General features: G+C 39.0%; 1 protein-coding gene across 1 annotated transcript in view; it reads left to right on the top strand.

The window, feature by feature from the left end:
* LOC115217349 (dihydrolipoyllysine-residue succinyltransferase component of 2-oxoglutarate dehydrogenase complex, mitochondrial) overlaps window positions 1-8,127 on the top strand; it is a 174,918-nt gene extending 166,791 nt beyond the window's left edge. The window contains exons 9-13 of the mRNA XM_029787014.2: window positions 3,448-3,545; window positions 4,787-4,985; window positions 5,180-5,263; window positions 5,940-6,107; window positions 7,573-8,127. Of these exons, the coding sequence (XP_029642874.1) occupies window positions 3,448-3,545; window positions 4,787-4,985; window positions 5,180-5,263; window positions 5,940-6,107; window positions 7,573-7,707 (684 nt within the window). The 3' untranslated portion in view covers window positions 7,708-8,127. The remainder of the gene's footprint in view (window positions 1-3,447; window positions 3,546-4,786; window positions 4,986-5,179; window positions 5,264-5,939; window positions 6,108-7,572) is intronic.
* The last annotated feature ends 8,748 nt before the right edge of the window (window positions 8,128-16,875 follow it).

Genomic DNA, 16,875 nt, shown 5'->3' with positions numbered 1-16,875 from the left:
TATATTGTCCCTCTCCATGCTCAATCCACAGAAACGACCTTATGGAGGAGCCTCTGCATGCTCTGTAAATCTTCTTGAAATAGCCAAATCCATCGAGTTACACCATATATTTTTTAGAACAGGACACATTGAATAATGTAGGTAAGAATTCTCCTGTACGAAAGCCAAAAGAGTGGAGGAGTTGACTAGAATGTCGTCTCTGTCGTATATCTGGTTTAACGTGGCTGGCCTTGTGCTAAACAACAGTAACACGCGAAATGCAATATGATAAAGAAAAGTAACTCTTCTATTTTTTACCGGGGAAGAGAGGTGTTATCTTTCTTGGCGCAAGGGAGGTAATTAATGATTAGCTTTGATTTATGTCTTTGTGACTTATCTCCCCTACATTCAACTTTTTGCTTACAAAATTTCATAGATGGAAAATCGCTAAAGCGACAAACAAAAATGTCTTGAGGTTTGTAGATATGTTCATTTTTGCTAAGTTCAATCCAAGTTGACTTTGCCTTCCATAAAATAATTAGCAGTTAATACTTGTGTTGATATAATCGACTATTCCCTTCTCTAGTTGTAGCTTCGTACTGGTGTTTAGATCGTAAGAATCTACAATGTAAGCAACCTCTGCTTGTGAATAAATAAACACAGCTTTAGCTGAATGGTTAACAAGTCTGCTTCGCAATCATAAGATACCTGGTTCGATCGTACTGCTTGGTTCTTGGGCGAGTTATTTTTTTTTCCACCTTAGCCTCGAATCAACCTAAATCTTATGAAATGTTATTTGTGTGGAGCTCGTTGGATTGGAGAACTTGTATCTGTAATTAAAAAGTCTGGCTGTGTCACATTCTGTGTCAGTCATTGGCAACCTGCGCTCTGTGGGTCTTTCTGAATGATGCACACCTTACAAACAATCTTCATAGCTATACTGCGTTTGAAATATTTCTTGTCAGTATGATACAATATACATATAACACTTCATCATCATCGTTTAACGTCCGTTTTCCATGCTAGCATGGGTTGGACGATTCGACCAGGATCTGGGAAGCCAGAAGGCTTACACCAGGCTCCAATCTGATCTGGCAATGTTTCTACTGCTGGATGCCCTTCCTAATGCCAACCACTCCGTGAGTGTAGTGGGTGCTTTTTACGTGCCACTGGTACAGGTGCCAGGCAAGGCAAGCAACGGCCACGATTGGTTGGTGCTTTTTATGTGCCACCAGCATGGTTTGTTTACATATGTTGTATTTCCAAAGAAGCTATGTATTTAGCATTTAATTTGGCGGAAATTGTTGTCAGCAAACAGTTTACCTTAATTGGTTGAGTACTCAGCCAGTATCTGGGAGGTGCGGGTTCAAGTCTCATGGCTGTCTGCTAACAACTTTTCTGTCTTATAAAAGTAAAATACCCAATCTTTCTGCTGTTTTCATGGCTTTACCCACATTCGAAATATCATTCTCTTGCCTGCATGATATGATACACATCTGACACTTCCAAAATTAAAAAAAGCATGTTTACATATATTGCTACATTATATTTCTTTCAAGCAGTGCAGCCTGCGTGATGAACCATATCTCATTTTGGTGGCAAGCTGGCAGAATCGTTAGCACGCCGGACGAAATGTTTAACAGTATTTCATCTCCCGTTACATTCTGAGTTCAAATTTGCTGAGATCGACTTTGCCTTTCATCCTTACGGGGTCAATTAATAAAGTTCCAGTTATGCACTGGGGTTGATGTAATCAACTTAATCCCTTTGTCTGTCCTTGTTTGTCCCCTCTATGTTTAGACCCCTGTGAGCAATAAAGAAATATATACCTTGTTTAAAGGTCCCTTGTGGGCAATAAAAAAATTGAACCATATCTCATTTGGTTGGGTTCTTGAAAAAGTTTACCCATATTGTTCTATGTCATATGATATCGTTACTGAAGTTCATGTTAATGATGGAGTACTTAGCCACTCATGTTATAATTCAGTGAGTTGTTTAATCTGAGATCAGCTCTAACCCAACCTAGTGTATCTGAATATGGATGTGATTTGAAGGCTATGTTTGCTCCTATTTTTAGCTGTCTAAAGGTGGCGAGCTGGCAGAATCGTTAGCACACTGGGCGAAATGCTTAGCAGTATTTCACCCGTCTTTATGTTCTAAGTTCAAATTCTGCCGAGGTCAACTTTGCCTTTCATCCTTTCAGGGGTCAATAAAGTAAGTACCAGTTGTGTACTGGGGTCAATGTAATGAACTGGCCCCTTCCCCCAAAAATTTCAGGCCCTGTGCCTATAGTAAAAAGGATTTTTAGCAGGCTAAGCAAGCATGTAGAGGCTCCCTCATTGAGTACATAGATCATGTGATCAAACAGGCACTCACTGTTGAGTGTGTGTGTGTGTGTGTGTGTGTGTGTGTGTGTGAGAGAGAGAGAAAGAGAGAGCCAGCCATACACTAGGGAAAGCACCCATGTGTTTTTTGTGTTTGTATATGTTCTTGTTGATATATGAAGGTCTGCATATGTATGTATGTAATGATGTATATAAGCAAGTGTGTGTGAATATGCATGTATTAATGTTGGTTTATATGTCATGCTAGGAAAGGCATCAAGCCATAGAAACCATGCCAAATCAGACTGAAGTCTGGTGCAGCCCTCCCAGCTTGCTAGCTCCAGTTACATTGTCCAACCCATCCCAGCATGGACAACAGACATACATCATCATTTAACGTCCGCTCTCCATGCTAGCATGGGTTGGACGGTTCAACTGGGGTCTGTGAAGCCGGAAGGCTTCATCAGGCCCAGTCAGATCTGGCAGTGTTTCTACGGCTGGATGCCCTTCTTAACGCCAACCACTCCGTGAGTGTAGTGGGTGCTTTTTACATGCCACCCACACAGGTGCCAGACAGAGCTGGCAAACGGCCACGAACGGATGGTGCTTTTACATGCCACCGGCACGGGGACCAGGCGAGGCTGGCAACGGACACGAACGGATGGTGCTTTTACGTGTCACCAGCACGGGGGCCTGGCAACGGACACGAGCGGATGGTGCTATTACGTGCCACCGGCATGGGGGCCAGGCGAGGCTGGCAACGGACACGAACGGATGGTGCTTTTACGTGCCACGGGCACGGGGGCCAGGCGAGGCTGGCAGCGGACATTAAGTGATGATAATGATGATGTATAAACAGATTAATATTAAACTGAAGGATGATTCAATAACTTTTAGTAGAGTACATGTTTATTAATTTTTACAAGATAAAGGTTAGCAGTAACAATTTGATGATGCTTAGAAAACCAAAACTGTGAAACTACTGTCAGCCTTTACCTTATAAAAGTTTATTTATATCAGCTATATATTCATTCCATCATCCACTGACTATTGCTATACAACCACTGCCTCCACCACCACCACCACTGTATATTTAACCTAACTTTCATTTGTCGTAATATTTTTCTCTTTTTATCCGTTCAAGGTGAAAATGAACCGAATGCGTCAAAAGATTGCTCAACGCCTTAAGGATGCACAGGACACATGTGCAATGTTGACTACATTCAATGAGATTAACATGAGGTGAGTTTACTGCATTCGAGAGTTGCATCTATTGCACATGGATCTGGTATGAATGTATGGTTCAGCCCTTTACCTTTCAGATTTCTTTGTCAAATATTTTGCTTATACATTCACAGGAAATCAGTCATAGGAACCTGTGGCACAAGACAAACCTTTGATCCTTTTTGAGATATATATGCATCTGTAAAATATTCATAGTGTGTGTGTGTGTGTGTACACACACACACACACACACCAACACACGTATATTTCTATATGGGTTTCTCACATATATATAATTTGTATATGGGTATCTGCAAAATGTTTTTTATCTATATATACACACACATTGATATATATATATATATATATATATATATATATATATATTCATAAAAGAATATAAGGATAAAATTCACATTAATGATTTTTATCAAGTGGTCAGTTCGATATAAAAATTTATAGGCAATTGTATACATATGTACATTATTATTAATTTAATGTATATATATATATATATATATATATACTCTTTACTCTTTTACTTGTTTCAGTCATTTGACTGAGGCCATGCTAGAGCACCGCCTTTAGTCGAGCAAATCGACCCCGGGACTTATTCTTTGTAAGCCCAGTACTTATTCTATCGGTCTCTTTTGCCGAACCGCTAAGTGACGGGGACGTAAACACACCAGCATCGGTTGTCAAGCAATGCTAGGGGGGGGGGGGCAAGCACAGACACACAAACACACACACACACATACATATACATATACGACAGGCTTCTTTCAGTTTCCGTCTACCAAATCCACTCACAAGGCATTGGTCGGCCCGGGGCTATTGCAGAAGACACTTGCCCAAGATGCCACGCAGTGGGACTGAACCCGGAACCATGTGGTTGGTTAGCAAGCTACTTACCACACAGCCACTCCTGCGCCTATATATATATATATATATATATATATAGTTATATATGTATGTATGTATATATGCTCTAAATAGAACACCCACATTCCTAGAAATAAGAGCCTAACTCGAAAACACTGGTTGAGAATTCACTATATTGATCAGTCATTTTCAGCTAATTCCCTAACCTCATCAGTAGGGACCACTCAACCCTGCTGATTCCGGACTTAATTCTCTGTCAGTCCATATGTCTTCTCCATAAAAATCTATGGACGATTTAGTGAATTGCTAATGTGTGCATGTGCATGTGTGGGTGTATATGTATGCATAAAGACTTGACTGTTCGTTTTGTGTTGCAGCAACGTGATGGATCTGAGGAAACAGTACAAAGATCTGTTCTTGAAGAAACACAACCTTAAACTTGGCTTCATGTCAGCGTTTGTGAAAGCATCGGCATTCGCTTTGCAGGATCAACCCATCGTCAACGCTGTGATCGAAGAAAAAGAAATAGTCTACCGCGATTATATAGACATCAGTGTTGCTGTGGCAACCCCCAAGGTTAGAAATGGTGATCATGTCTTGTGTAGCTGTCTGTCTATGTGTGTGTATATGCCTATATATAAATGTTCTTATGTGTGTGTGTGTTAGAGAGAGAGATTCTGTTCGTGTATGTGTCTGTGCATGTCTTCTTCAATCAAGACCTAATCGAAGGGTTCTGGTTCTTAGTATATCCTTTCCTCTTATATCTACAGGGTCTAGTTGTCCCAGTCCTTAGAAATGTAGAAGATATGAACTATGCAGCAATTGAGAGGACAATACACGAATTAGGAGAAAAGGTCAGTATTACAGATTTCTTCTATTACCCATTTCACTGTATTGATTTCCCAGTCTGTCTGTCTCTCCCTTAACTTTCCAATCTTTCACGTTAATCTTTTGTTCTAAACAACAGCTTAATAATGACAAAGATATTTTACTAAATTCTTCATTGTTTTCAAAAATTAATTGAAACAAATGCAGCGTATTTCAAATGAAATATGATAAAAAGTTAAAGTGATCTAAATCAAAATCTTTCATCAAAATTTCATGTCAGTTTATGGGCGATCCTTCGGTATACATACCATAAGTATTGGAAGTGGCTTTGTTTACATTTCTGAAGATAACAGAAACCCTAACCCCCCCATATATATAAAAAAAACACTTACGCCGATTTATGTTCTAAACACCAGCTTAATAATGAAAAAGTTACTTTTATTAAATTCCTCATTATTTTCAAAATTAATCTAATCAAATGCTGTGTATTTCAACAGAAATATGGTAACAGGTTATAGTTATCTAAAGTAAAACCTTCCTTCAAAATTTCTTGATAGCCTTTTGTTCCAAAACACCAGCTAATGACTCTGCTTCAATTAATCTTGAAAATGAGGGGAATTTAGTAAACATTGTTTATTTCTGTAGAAATATGGTGATAAGTGGGTTAAACAGTAATCTGTTATGTGTTTGTTTCATGTCTAGGCTCGACTCGGCGCCTTGGCAATTGAGGACATGGATGGTGGCACTTTTACCATCAGTAATGGTGGTGTGTTTGGATCCATGTTTGGCACTCCAATCATTAATCCTCCCCAGTCAGCCATCCTGGGAATGCATGCCATCATCGACCGACCCATGGCTGTAAATGGAAAGGTATGTACACTCGTTGTGTCTGTCATCACATGTACTTACAAATGCACACACACACACACACACATGCATGTAGAAAAGTCAACCAGCATGGTGGCACCATGTTAAAGTTCTCAGTGCACCAAAACAACTCATCATCACATTTTAAATTCTGGCTTCTATTTTTGCAAGGGCAACACTTAATTTCTTTGGAAAACACTTAACCCTTTAGCATTTAAACCGGCCATATCCGGCCAAAAGTATTCTACTTGTTTTATGTTCAAACTGGCCAGATCTGGTCTCTCACACCAACCCTACAATATTGTTTTAAAAATTAACAGCTACCTCATCAAAATCTCATAGCTACAAGATAATGCATGATTAATTCAAAACAATGTGGATAAAAAAGCATTAGTTTTGGCAGAATAATGCGAACACTAAAGGGTTAAATACCACAGTCTTATATTCTGTATTTTGAAATATGTCATTGTGGTGCCTGTGTTATGTACATCATCATCACCACGATCATTTAATGTTTGTTCCATACTGACACGAATTGGATGGTTCAACAGGAAACAACAAGCCAGAGGACTGCTCCAAGCTCCAGTGTCCACTTTGGCTGGGTTCCCCCTTCCTAAGTCCATCATGCTATAAAGTGTACTGAGTGTTTTTGTTTTCCTTTTTCTTTGTGACGCTAGCACGAATGAGATCACAAAGTAATTCGCAAGACAAGACCCCTAGTTAAAGTAGGGGATGTGCCATTGCAGAAGGTGGCTTTATGCCGGGTGAGAAGCTGAAGTAAGGTCGAAGTGTCTTGATATTGCAGAGAAGCATAGCTTTCCCAGCTGCAAAGAGAGAAGATCATGGTGATGAGTTGTCAATGTACACCTTCATGGTACAGAAATAGTATCCATACATATATAAATACAAAATGGGACAAGAACGCAAAACATCCAGATGGATGATACAAAGATAACTAGGATGGGTCCTTCAGAGTTTTCTTTCCTCAGTCAAGTTCCAGATTATCTTTGCAATTTCGGCTGGTTATACGTGAGATATGTATATATTTATACTTTGAAGACATATGGCTCAATGGTTAGAGCATCAGGCTTACAATCATGAGGTAATGAGTCCGATTCCTGGACCAAGTTGTGTTGTATTCTTGAACAAGACACTTCATTTCATATTGCTTCAGTTCACTCATCTGTAGCAATGAGTTGTGGCGTCACTGATGCCAGGTTGTATTGGCCTTTGCCTTTCCCTTGGATAACATCAGTGGAGAGGGGAGGCTGGCATGCATGAGCGACTGCTGGTCTTCCATAAACAACCTTGCCTGGACTTGTGCCTCAGAGGGGAACTTTCTAGGTACAATCCCATGGTCAGTCATGACCGAAGGAAGTCTTTATACACAAGTGCACACGCACACACACACACACACACACACACACACAACTACATGTGTAATTATATATTTTTTTCTATTTTCTAGGTGGAAATCTGTCCAATGATGTATGTGGCATTGACCTATGACCACCGACTGATTGATGGCAGAGAGGCTGTACTCTTTTTACGAAAGATCAAGCAAGCTGTCGAGGACCCAAGGGTTCTACTGTTAGATATTTAATACCTGCTCTCTAATCTATTTAGTGAAATTTATAAACTAAGACCAAAACTTTAAGAAACTAAACTGCGGCCTGGTGTAAAGGTGTATATATGCATATATATATATACATATATATATGTATATTATACATCACATGCAATACTGGCACCTTGCTGCATAAGAGGTGCATATGAAGAAACCAAAAAAAAAAAGAGAACTATAATAAAAAGAAAAATTGTGAGTAACTGGAATATCAGCGGAATTGATAATCAATAGATTAGAGTTTCTGTCTCTCCTCCCCCCACTTCTCTCTCCCTCTCACATATACTTGCACAAATATAATTTTTTTTTGTTTTGTTTTTTTTTTGTGCATGTTTAGTAACTTCATAGTTAGAAGATTGCTTGATTATTATTATTATTATTATTATGAATTTTATTTTAAAAAAACGGTGGCTTGGCAGAATTGTAAGAACGTCGGAAAAAAAATTGCCTTGCCGTGTTTGTTCTGGCTCTACATTCAAATCCAGCCGAGGACAATTTTGCCTTTCATCCTTTGAGGATCGACAAAATAAAAGTACCTGTGAAATACAGGGTGATAGGGGTGGGGGGAGGTCAATTTAATAGGCTTAACCCTATTCCCTCAAAATCCAGGCTCTGTGCCTATCTTAGAAACATTATTATTATTATTATTATTATTATTATTAACAACACAGTGAGATGGCAGAATTGTTAGCATACCGAGCAAATTGCTTTGTAGGACTTCATTCATCCTTACGTTCTGAGTTCAAATTCCGCCAAGGTCAACTTTGCCATTCATCCTTTCGGGGTCGATAAATTAAGTACCAATTGAGTACTGGTGTTGATATAATCAACTATCTCCCTTCTCGCAAATTTCAGGCTTTGTGCCTATAGTAGAAATAATAATAATAATTATTATTATTATTATTTATAATATTATTATGAAAAATGCATTGGATTAGCAGAATTATTTGCAATGTCAGACAAAATATCTTGTGGTATTTAGGTATCAACCTTGAAGTTCTGTGTGCTTAAATTCCACTGAAAATAACATTGCCTTTCATTCTTCTGAGGTCTGTAAAATAAAATACCAGTCAAGCGCTGGGGTCGGCATAACTGTTTTTGTCTTTCTGGCTCAAATTTGTGACCCTGTACCTATGTAAGAAATTATTGTTACTAAGGCTTATGAACTGACGGAATCATTAGCATATCGGATGAAATGCTTATTGGCATTTCATCTGGTTTTTACATTCTCAAATTCAAATCCCGCTAAGGTCAACTTTGCTGTTCATCCTTTCAGGATCGATAAAATAAGTACCGGTTGAGCACTGGGGGGGTTGATGTAATCGATTAGCGCCCTTTCCCAAAATTTCAGACTTTGTACCTACACTAGAAAGAATTATTAAGGCAGCAAGCTGGCAGAATTTTTAGCATGGCTGAGTGGCATTTTGGCCGTTTTTGTGTTCTGAGTTCAAATTCCACCAATGTTGACTTTGCCCTTCATCCACAAATTGAGTCCTGGAGTTGATGTAATTGACTAACCTCTTCTCCCTGAAATTGCTAGCCTTGTTCCTAGGTCAGAAATTATTATTATTATTATCATTATTGTTATTGTTATTATTATTATTAAGGCGGTGAGCTGGCAGGGCAAAATGCATAGCGGTATTTCATCTGTCTTACGTTCTGTCTTTATGTTTTGAGTTCAAATCCGCTGAGGTTGACTTAGCCTTTCATCCTTTCAGGGTTGATAAACTAAGTACCAGTCAAGTACTGGGGTCGCTGTGATTGACTTACTCCCGTCCCAAAATTTCAGGCCTTGTGCCTACAGTAGAAAGGATTATTATTATTATTATTTATTGTAAGTACCACAGAGCAAAAGGTTAACTGCTGGTGATCTGTTTCTAATTCACATCACTTAGACCAATAATGTCCTTGAGAGAAAGACATGAACATCACATAGTCACAGTGCTCCCCACTTTTATAAAATTTGAGGCCATGCATAAAAGATTTTTATTTGTAATACTTGGCCAAAATGAAAAGAATTATTATTGTTGTTGTTATTTTTGTCATTCTTTTCTACTTTAGGCACAAGCCCCCCCCCCATTTTGGGGGGGAAGGGGCCAGTCAATTAGATCAACCCCACTACGCAACTGGTACTTAATTTATCAACCCCAAAAGGATGAAAGGCACGGTCAACCTTGTCGGAATTTGAACTCAGAACGTAAAGAGATATGTGATACCGCTAAGCATTTCGCCCAGTGTGCTAAAATTTCTACCAGCTGGCCACCTTGTTTTTTATCATTATTAAGGCGGCAAGCTGGAAGAATCGTTAGGACGCCAGGTGAAATGCTTAACAATATTTCATCTGCCGCTACGTTCTGAGTTCAAATTCTGCCTTAGTCAACTTTACCTTTCATCCTTTTTGGTGTTGATAAATTAAGTACCAGTGAAACGCTGGGGGTCAATATAATTGACTTGTCCCTTCTTCCAGAATTTCAGGCCTTGTGCCTATAGTAGAAAAGATTTTTATTAAGGTGCCGAGCTGGCAGGATCATTAGTGTGTGGGCAAAATGCTTAGCAACATTTCATCCATCTTTACATTCTGAGTTCAAATTCCTCCAAAGTGAACTTTGCCTTTCATCCTTTCAGGGTCGGTAAATCAAGTACTAGTTCAAGTCCTGGGGTCGATGTGATCGACTTACTCCTCCCTCAAATTTCAGGCCTTATGCCTATACTAGAGAGGATTATTATTATTATTATTATTTTCAAGGTGGTGAACTGGTAGAGTTGTTAGTGTTGCAAAAATGACCTGTGTTATTTCTTTCCAGGCTGTATAGTTTACATTCATATAGGTGGAGGTGTGACTGTATGGTAAGAAGCTTGCTTCCCAATCACATGGTTCTGGGTTCAGCCCCACTGTGTAGCACCTTGGACAAGTGTCTTCTACTATAGCTTCAGGCCCGACCAAATCCTTGTAAGAAAATTTTTGGCAGACAGAAACTGAAAAAAGCCTCGTATGTGTGTATGTGTTTATATATATATATATATACGAGCAGAACGCCTCCCCCCCCCCCCCCGTCCAATGGACAGTGCTGAGTTGTCAAACACTTAAATCAAATTTTTTCAAAACAACTTGTCCAAAAAACATAGGCCTCCCCTTTGAGAAACACTGATTTAACCTAAATTTGAGACACTAGCAAAAGAAGAAATAACGATAGACTTTTTCTCTATTCTAAAGAAAAGTGATTTTATTCACACAAATATCGATCGCATTCTCACCTGAAATCGATTTTTGTAATTTTTTCAAGACTTATACACGCCCTGATACCATCGGTATCTACATATCAAATTTGAGCACAATCAGATGGAGGATGCCCGAGATCCTAGAAGACACACACACAGACAGAACGGATTTTATATAATAGATATATATGGTGGGAGTCTTTTTGTCTGTTTTTGTGCTCCACCACTGCTTGACAGCTGGTGTTGGTGTATTGACATTCCCATAACTTAGCAGTTTGCCAAAAGAGACTGATAAAAATAAATACCTGACTGGCTTTAAAAAAAAAAAAGTACCAGGGTTGTTAATTCATTTGACTAAAAAATGTTTTTAAGGTAGTGCTCCAGCATGGCCACAGTCTAATGACTGAAACAAATAAAAGATAAATCTCACCAGTGTTAACTTTGCCTTTCGTCCTTTCCAGATTCATAAGGATACCAGTCATGTACTGGGATCAATAGTTTAGATTAAAGCGCTCTTCTCCAAATTGCTGGCCTTGTATTAAAATTTGCAAGAATTATTAAGGCAATGAATGGATTGGCAGGAGTCACAGAACATTGGGGAAAAGGCTATTCCAGCATTTGTTCTGGATTTTTATATTCTGAGTCTAAATTTCATTAAGGTCAATTTTGATTTTTACTCATTAGCAGGGTGGGCTGATAAAATAGTATACCTATCAAATCCTGGGGTCCCTCTTCTCTAAATTTCTGGCTTTGTGCCTATCTTACAAATGGATAGGGTGCTGGATTGGCAAAAACTTTGGAACATCAGAAGAATTGCTTGTTACAGAATTATTAACTCTTTATAAGTGGAGTTTGCAACAATAACCCCTTGACTGCATACATACACACATACCAATATATATAGGGAGAATTCACTAAAAAACAAAAGACAAAGACAGGTGGTATAGACAACAAACAGATGTATTAGTATAATGCTCAGGAAGTGAAGACGTCTTTAACGTTTTGAGCCTACACTCTTCCACAGAAAGAAACACAGGAAGAAACAAGGAGGGAAAATAAAGAATGTGTAGTGGCTAGCGATCTATCATGGCATATATATATATATACGAGGGGTTGCTGAAAGTTCCTGGGTTTATGATATTGCAAAAGGTCCAGAAGGGTCACACAGGAGAGCTAGGGAGAAGGGGAAATAAAGTAGTGGTGATCCCAAAATGAAGGTGCGCGTGCATGTATAAGAGAGTTTGTATGTACGTGTAGAAGAGGGCTGGTGATCTTGACATGTGTGTATGTGTAGGTGTGAAAATGTGGAGTTGGGAAGTGGTCAGTGCGTGGTGGTGTGATGTGCTGTGTTGTGTGGTGTGGTGTGTGGTGTGGTTTGGTGTTGGGAGGTGGGGAAGGCAAGAGTGGGAAAAGCAAGGGTAGGGTGTGGGTTAGGCTGGGGATGGGGGTAGAGTTGGGATATATGTGAGGGATGGGAAGGTGGGGTGGGCTTACAAGGGAGGGGTAACAATGAAGAGGAAGGAGTAGGTGGGTAGGAGTGAAGAGAAGTAGGAGTCAGAGCAAGAGAGGAGAGGTGGGTGGGAAGAAGTAGGTGTGAGGGGGGAGGAGAGTTGAATATATATATATATATATGTCCAAAACGATTACAAAGAATACGGAGACTGGTATATCTATGAATATTTCTTTTAATTATACAGCATAATTAGTTAAAATGACCAACATGTTTCTGTCTTTTAGAGAATGATGAGCTGCATATGCAACTTGCAATATTCTGCTATGCACCTCCATTCAGGGTCTGAAGCAAACTGAATTTATTTATGCGTTGCTAGCTTATTTCTTTATTTTGCTATTTCATTTCATTTGAGTTCGAGTCCATGCTCAGGCCAAGTCGAAGACTCCACCCTCAGAGTCTGGTGTGGTTGCCAGGTTGTATTCTCTGTTTAATTTTGACATGTGTAGGAGCGAGTTTGAGTCAGTTTGTGCTCGTTGTGTATATCCTGGGAGATGGGGTTCATCTCTAATGGTGCTTAAGTATCTATCCAGCTGCAATTTGAATGATTCCACACTGCATCCTGATAGATTTCTGACATGTACCGGAATGGAGTTGAATAGTTGTGCTCCTCGAACCAACAGACTTGACTCTCTATGGTGTAAGATTCAAAAAGAAAGTATGTTGTTGACAGTGACTTCGAAGTTTCAGCCAACTAAGATATCATTGGACTGTGGTGCATTCAAGTTAATCAAACCTTTATAAAGCCAGGCAAGAGTAACTCTAATGCACCGCAGCCTGACGATGGCTTGACTGACTGAAATTTCAAAGTCGCTGTCGACAGTATTCTTGTATAACAATAAATTTGTACTCTGCAAAAGTATAGAGTAACCCATCAGATTGATGTCAAATTGGTTTTATTAGAACTGAAGATAAAAAAAAAATAATACACACACACACACACATAGACATAAAAAAATACCTATTTCCTTACACTTCTCCAAACTGAAACTCATCATTGCCTACGCCTCCATCCCTGCTCCTGATCCACTACTTTACTTCCACCTTCATGTCTGTCTCCTTTCACATCTCATGAACCTGCTACCCACCCAGCCAACCTTTATTTCCTGTTTCTATTCTCTCTTTATCCCCTATCTTGTGTGTTGAAAGTATGTCCTGGTTCCCTATCTCCATAATTGTTTCTCCTTTTCCAGCTTGTGCAGGAAGACACCTACCTGTACTTGTCACTCTGTTATACTTTAGACTCTCAAATTATGACACAAAGCCATCTCCCTCAGTACTGCAAACACATACTCTATTCTGTCAAAGCATCTTGTCTTGCCAGTTACTTGGCGACCTCAATAGCAACACTGCTGTGAAGAAAGCACCCAGTACCCTCTATAGAATGATTAGGATTAGGAAGGACATCTAGCTGTGGTGGAAGCACTCCGTCGGTTACGACGACGAGGGTTCCGGTTGATCCGATCAACGGAACAGCCTGCTCGTGAAATTAACGTGTAAGTGGCTGAGCACTCCACAGACACGTGTACCCTTAACATAGTTCTCGGGGATATTCAGCGTGACACAGAGTGTGACAAGGCCGGCCCTTTGAAATAAGGTACAACAGGAAGTAAGAGTGAGAGAAAGTTGTGGTTAAAGAGTACAGCAGGGATCACCACCATCCCTGCTGGAGCCTCGTGGAGCTTTAGGTGTTTTCGCTCAATAAACACTCACAACGCCCGGTCTGGGAATCGAAACCGCGAGTCCGCTGCCCTAACCACTGGGCCATTGCGCCTCCATCTAGCTGTAGAAGCCTTGCCAAAGCAGACACTGAAGACCAAAGCAGGCCTCAGGCTAAGCAGATCCTGATGAAACCATCCGACCCATACCAGCTTGGAATGTTAACTAGCAAGTATTTTAAGTTTTAGATATTAAGGAAATACCTAGCTCTTAACAAAAGAATTAATTGAAAACATTTTTTTTTTTAATCGAGTACTTAGTAGCGTGACGTGTGTTTTGGTTGTTCTGTACGGTTCACACATTCTGCACACACCACTCTGTGCTACTAAAATTAATCATTTGGTGAAGGGCGTCATAGTATCTAAGGGAGGTAATTTCTCGAAGAGTCGTTTTCTCTTGGACATTACTGATAATAAATAACTTATTGTCTCAGGTGCACTACAACTCGTCGGAAAAGGTTAAAAGAAAGGATATAAATCAGCCATATATGTCAAGTAAATAAAGATAGGTATGAAAGCAACGCTTATATACAGTTCTATATTTAAGAGATGAGGAATTATTTACATTCGATGGATATTTGTCCTCATCTTGTTTGTTATTAACACAACGTTTCGGATGATATACCCTCCAGCCTTCTTTGGGTGTCTTGGGGGAATTTCGAACTTGGGTTCACATTCCTAAGATATTTTTCGATGGTTTTGTTATTATTATTATTATTATTAATATTATTATTATTAGTGTTCAGTTCACTGCTTGGAATCGAACTCAGAATCTTGGGGTTAATAGCCCGCGCTCTTAACCACTACGCCATATGCCCGTGGGTATATAGCGTAGTGATTAAGAGCATGGGCTACTAACCCCAAGATTCCGAGTTCAATTCCAAGCAGTGACCTGAACACTAACTATAATAATAATAACATCGAAAAATACCTTAGGAATGAGAACCCAGGTTCGAAATTTCCCCAAGACAACTGAGGAAGGCTGGAGGGTATATCAGCCAAAACGTTGTGTTAACAAACAAGATAAGGACAAATATCCATCGAATGTAAAGAAATGTAAATAATGTACAAGGCTTATATGTTCATTACTTGGAATAAAATGAACGAAAGTGAGCAGTAAAAGAGTTGTAAGGGTGCGTAGTGGCATTGATGAATTTTGGAAAGTATGGGATTTTTGAAAGATGCAGTGTCCTGACAGCTAACAATTGATGCGGGTAGTTTATTCCATGTGTCAACAATTCTGAGCATGAAAAAGTTTTTCAAAAGTCTTGGGTGCTGTGCTGTTTTATTAAAGCAGCGAGCTTGCAGAATCGTTAGCATGCTGGGCAAAATGTTTAGTTTATTCCATGTGTCAACAATTCTGAGCATGAAAAAGTTTTTCAAAAGTCTTGGGTGCTGTGCTGTTTTATTAAAGCAGCGAGCTTGCAGAATCGTTAGCATGCTGGGCAAAATGTTTAGTGAAATTTAATCCTTCTATATGTTCTGACTTTAGATCCCACCGAGGTTCATTTTCAGTAAGATAAGTACCAGTCATGCACTGGGATCGATGTAATTGACTTCCCCCTTTCCCTGGAATTTCTGACCTTGTACAAAAATTTGAAACAAAGATATTAACGGATGCCTTGTACTTTACCATATTGGTTAATGGTGTCACGTCTGCACAAACTATATTTTAGATTAAGTTGTTGGTACAAATAGGACGAAAATTAACCAAGAAGAAAATAGCTTCCTTTGAGAAATTCTGACATATTTGTAATAACATCAACACTTTGATATTTGAACAAGTAATGGAGGGAAGAATTGATGGAACAATGGTGAAAATATCTTGTGATACTTTGTTTACATTCCTTTGCACAGAGTTTAAAAGCCTGCACATCACAGGGTAGTTGGTTTGAGGCAGTTCAAACCCACTCCAGGCGAATGCCACCGTAAGTACAAGTGCGTGTGTGTATGTATGTGTATATATATATATATATATACAAACACATATATAAACATATATATATATGTGCATACATATATACTGTATGTGTATATATATATATATATATATATATATATACACACATATAAATATATATATACATATGTATATATATAAACACACATCTATATGTATATATATAAACACACATCTATATATATATACATATATGTATGTATATGTATATATATAAACACACATCTATGTATATATATATATATATATGTATGTATATGTATATATATAAACACACATCTATCTATATAGATAAATAGATATGATGGTCACTCCTGTCAATTTTGACATGTGAGCATTTGAAGGAGAGAATTTAAAAAAAGTAAAACCAAGAAGGACATCATGGTCAGTGGCAAGAGAGGAAGAGGCCGACCAAGAACCCGCTGGCTTGACACCATCAAGAGGGATACTGGAATGGTCTTAGCCAATCTGAAAGAAGCAGCCCAGGATAGAACTGACTGGAGGACACTGATCCAACGAGTAACCGAGAGTTGACTTCGACTGACCGGATAGATAGATAGAAAACTAAGAAACATCAACTTTAGAGCTAAAAGAAGCTGCATCTATTTGCAATGGATGTGTGAATGTAATTTGAGTGCAGACATGGATTTTACTATGGAGTTGCCATGGGGACATTGATGATTTTGATTTTGCCTGTGATACACACATACATTCACACACATTTATACATACATATCTCT

Source organism: Octopus sinensis, linkage group LG11, assembly GCF_006345805.1.
Source record: "Octopus sinensis linkage group LG11, ASM634580v1, whole genome shotgun sequence".
Taxonomy (NCBI): Eukaryota; Metazoa; Mollusca; class Cephalopoda; order Octopoda; family Octopodidae; genus Octopus; species Octopus sinensis.
Note: the sequence above shows the minus strand (reverse complement) of the source record. Positions and strands in the feature narration are given on the sequence as shown.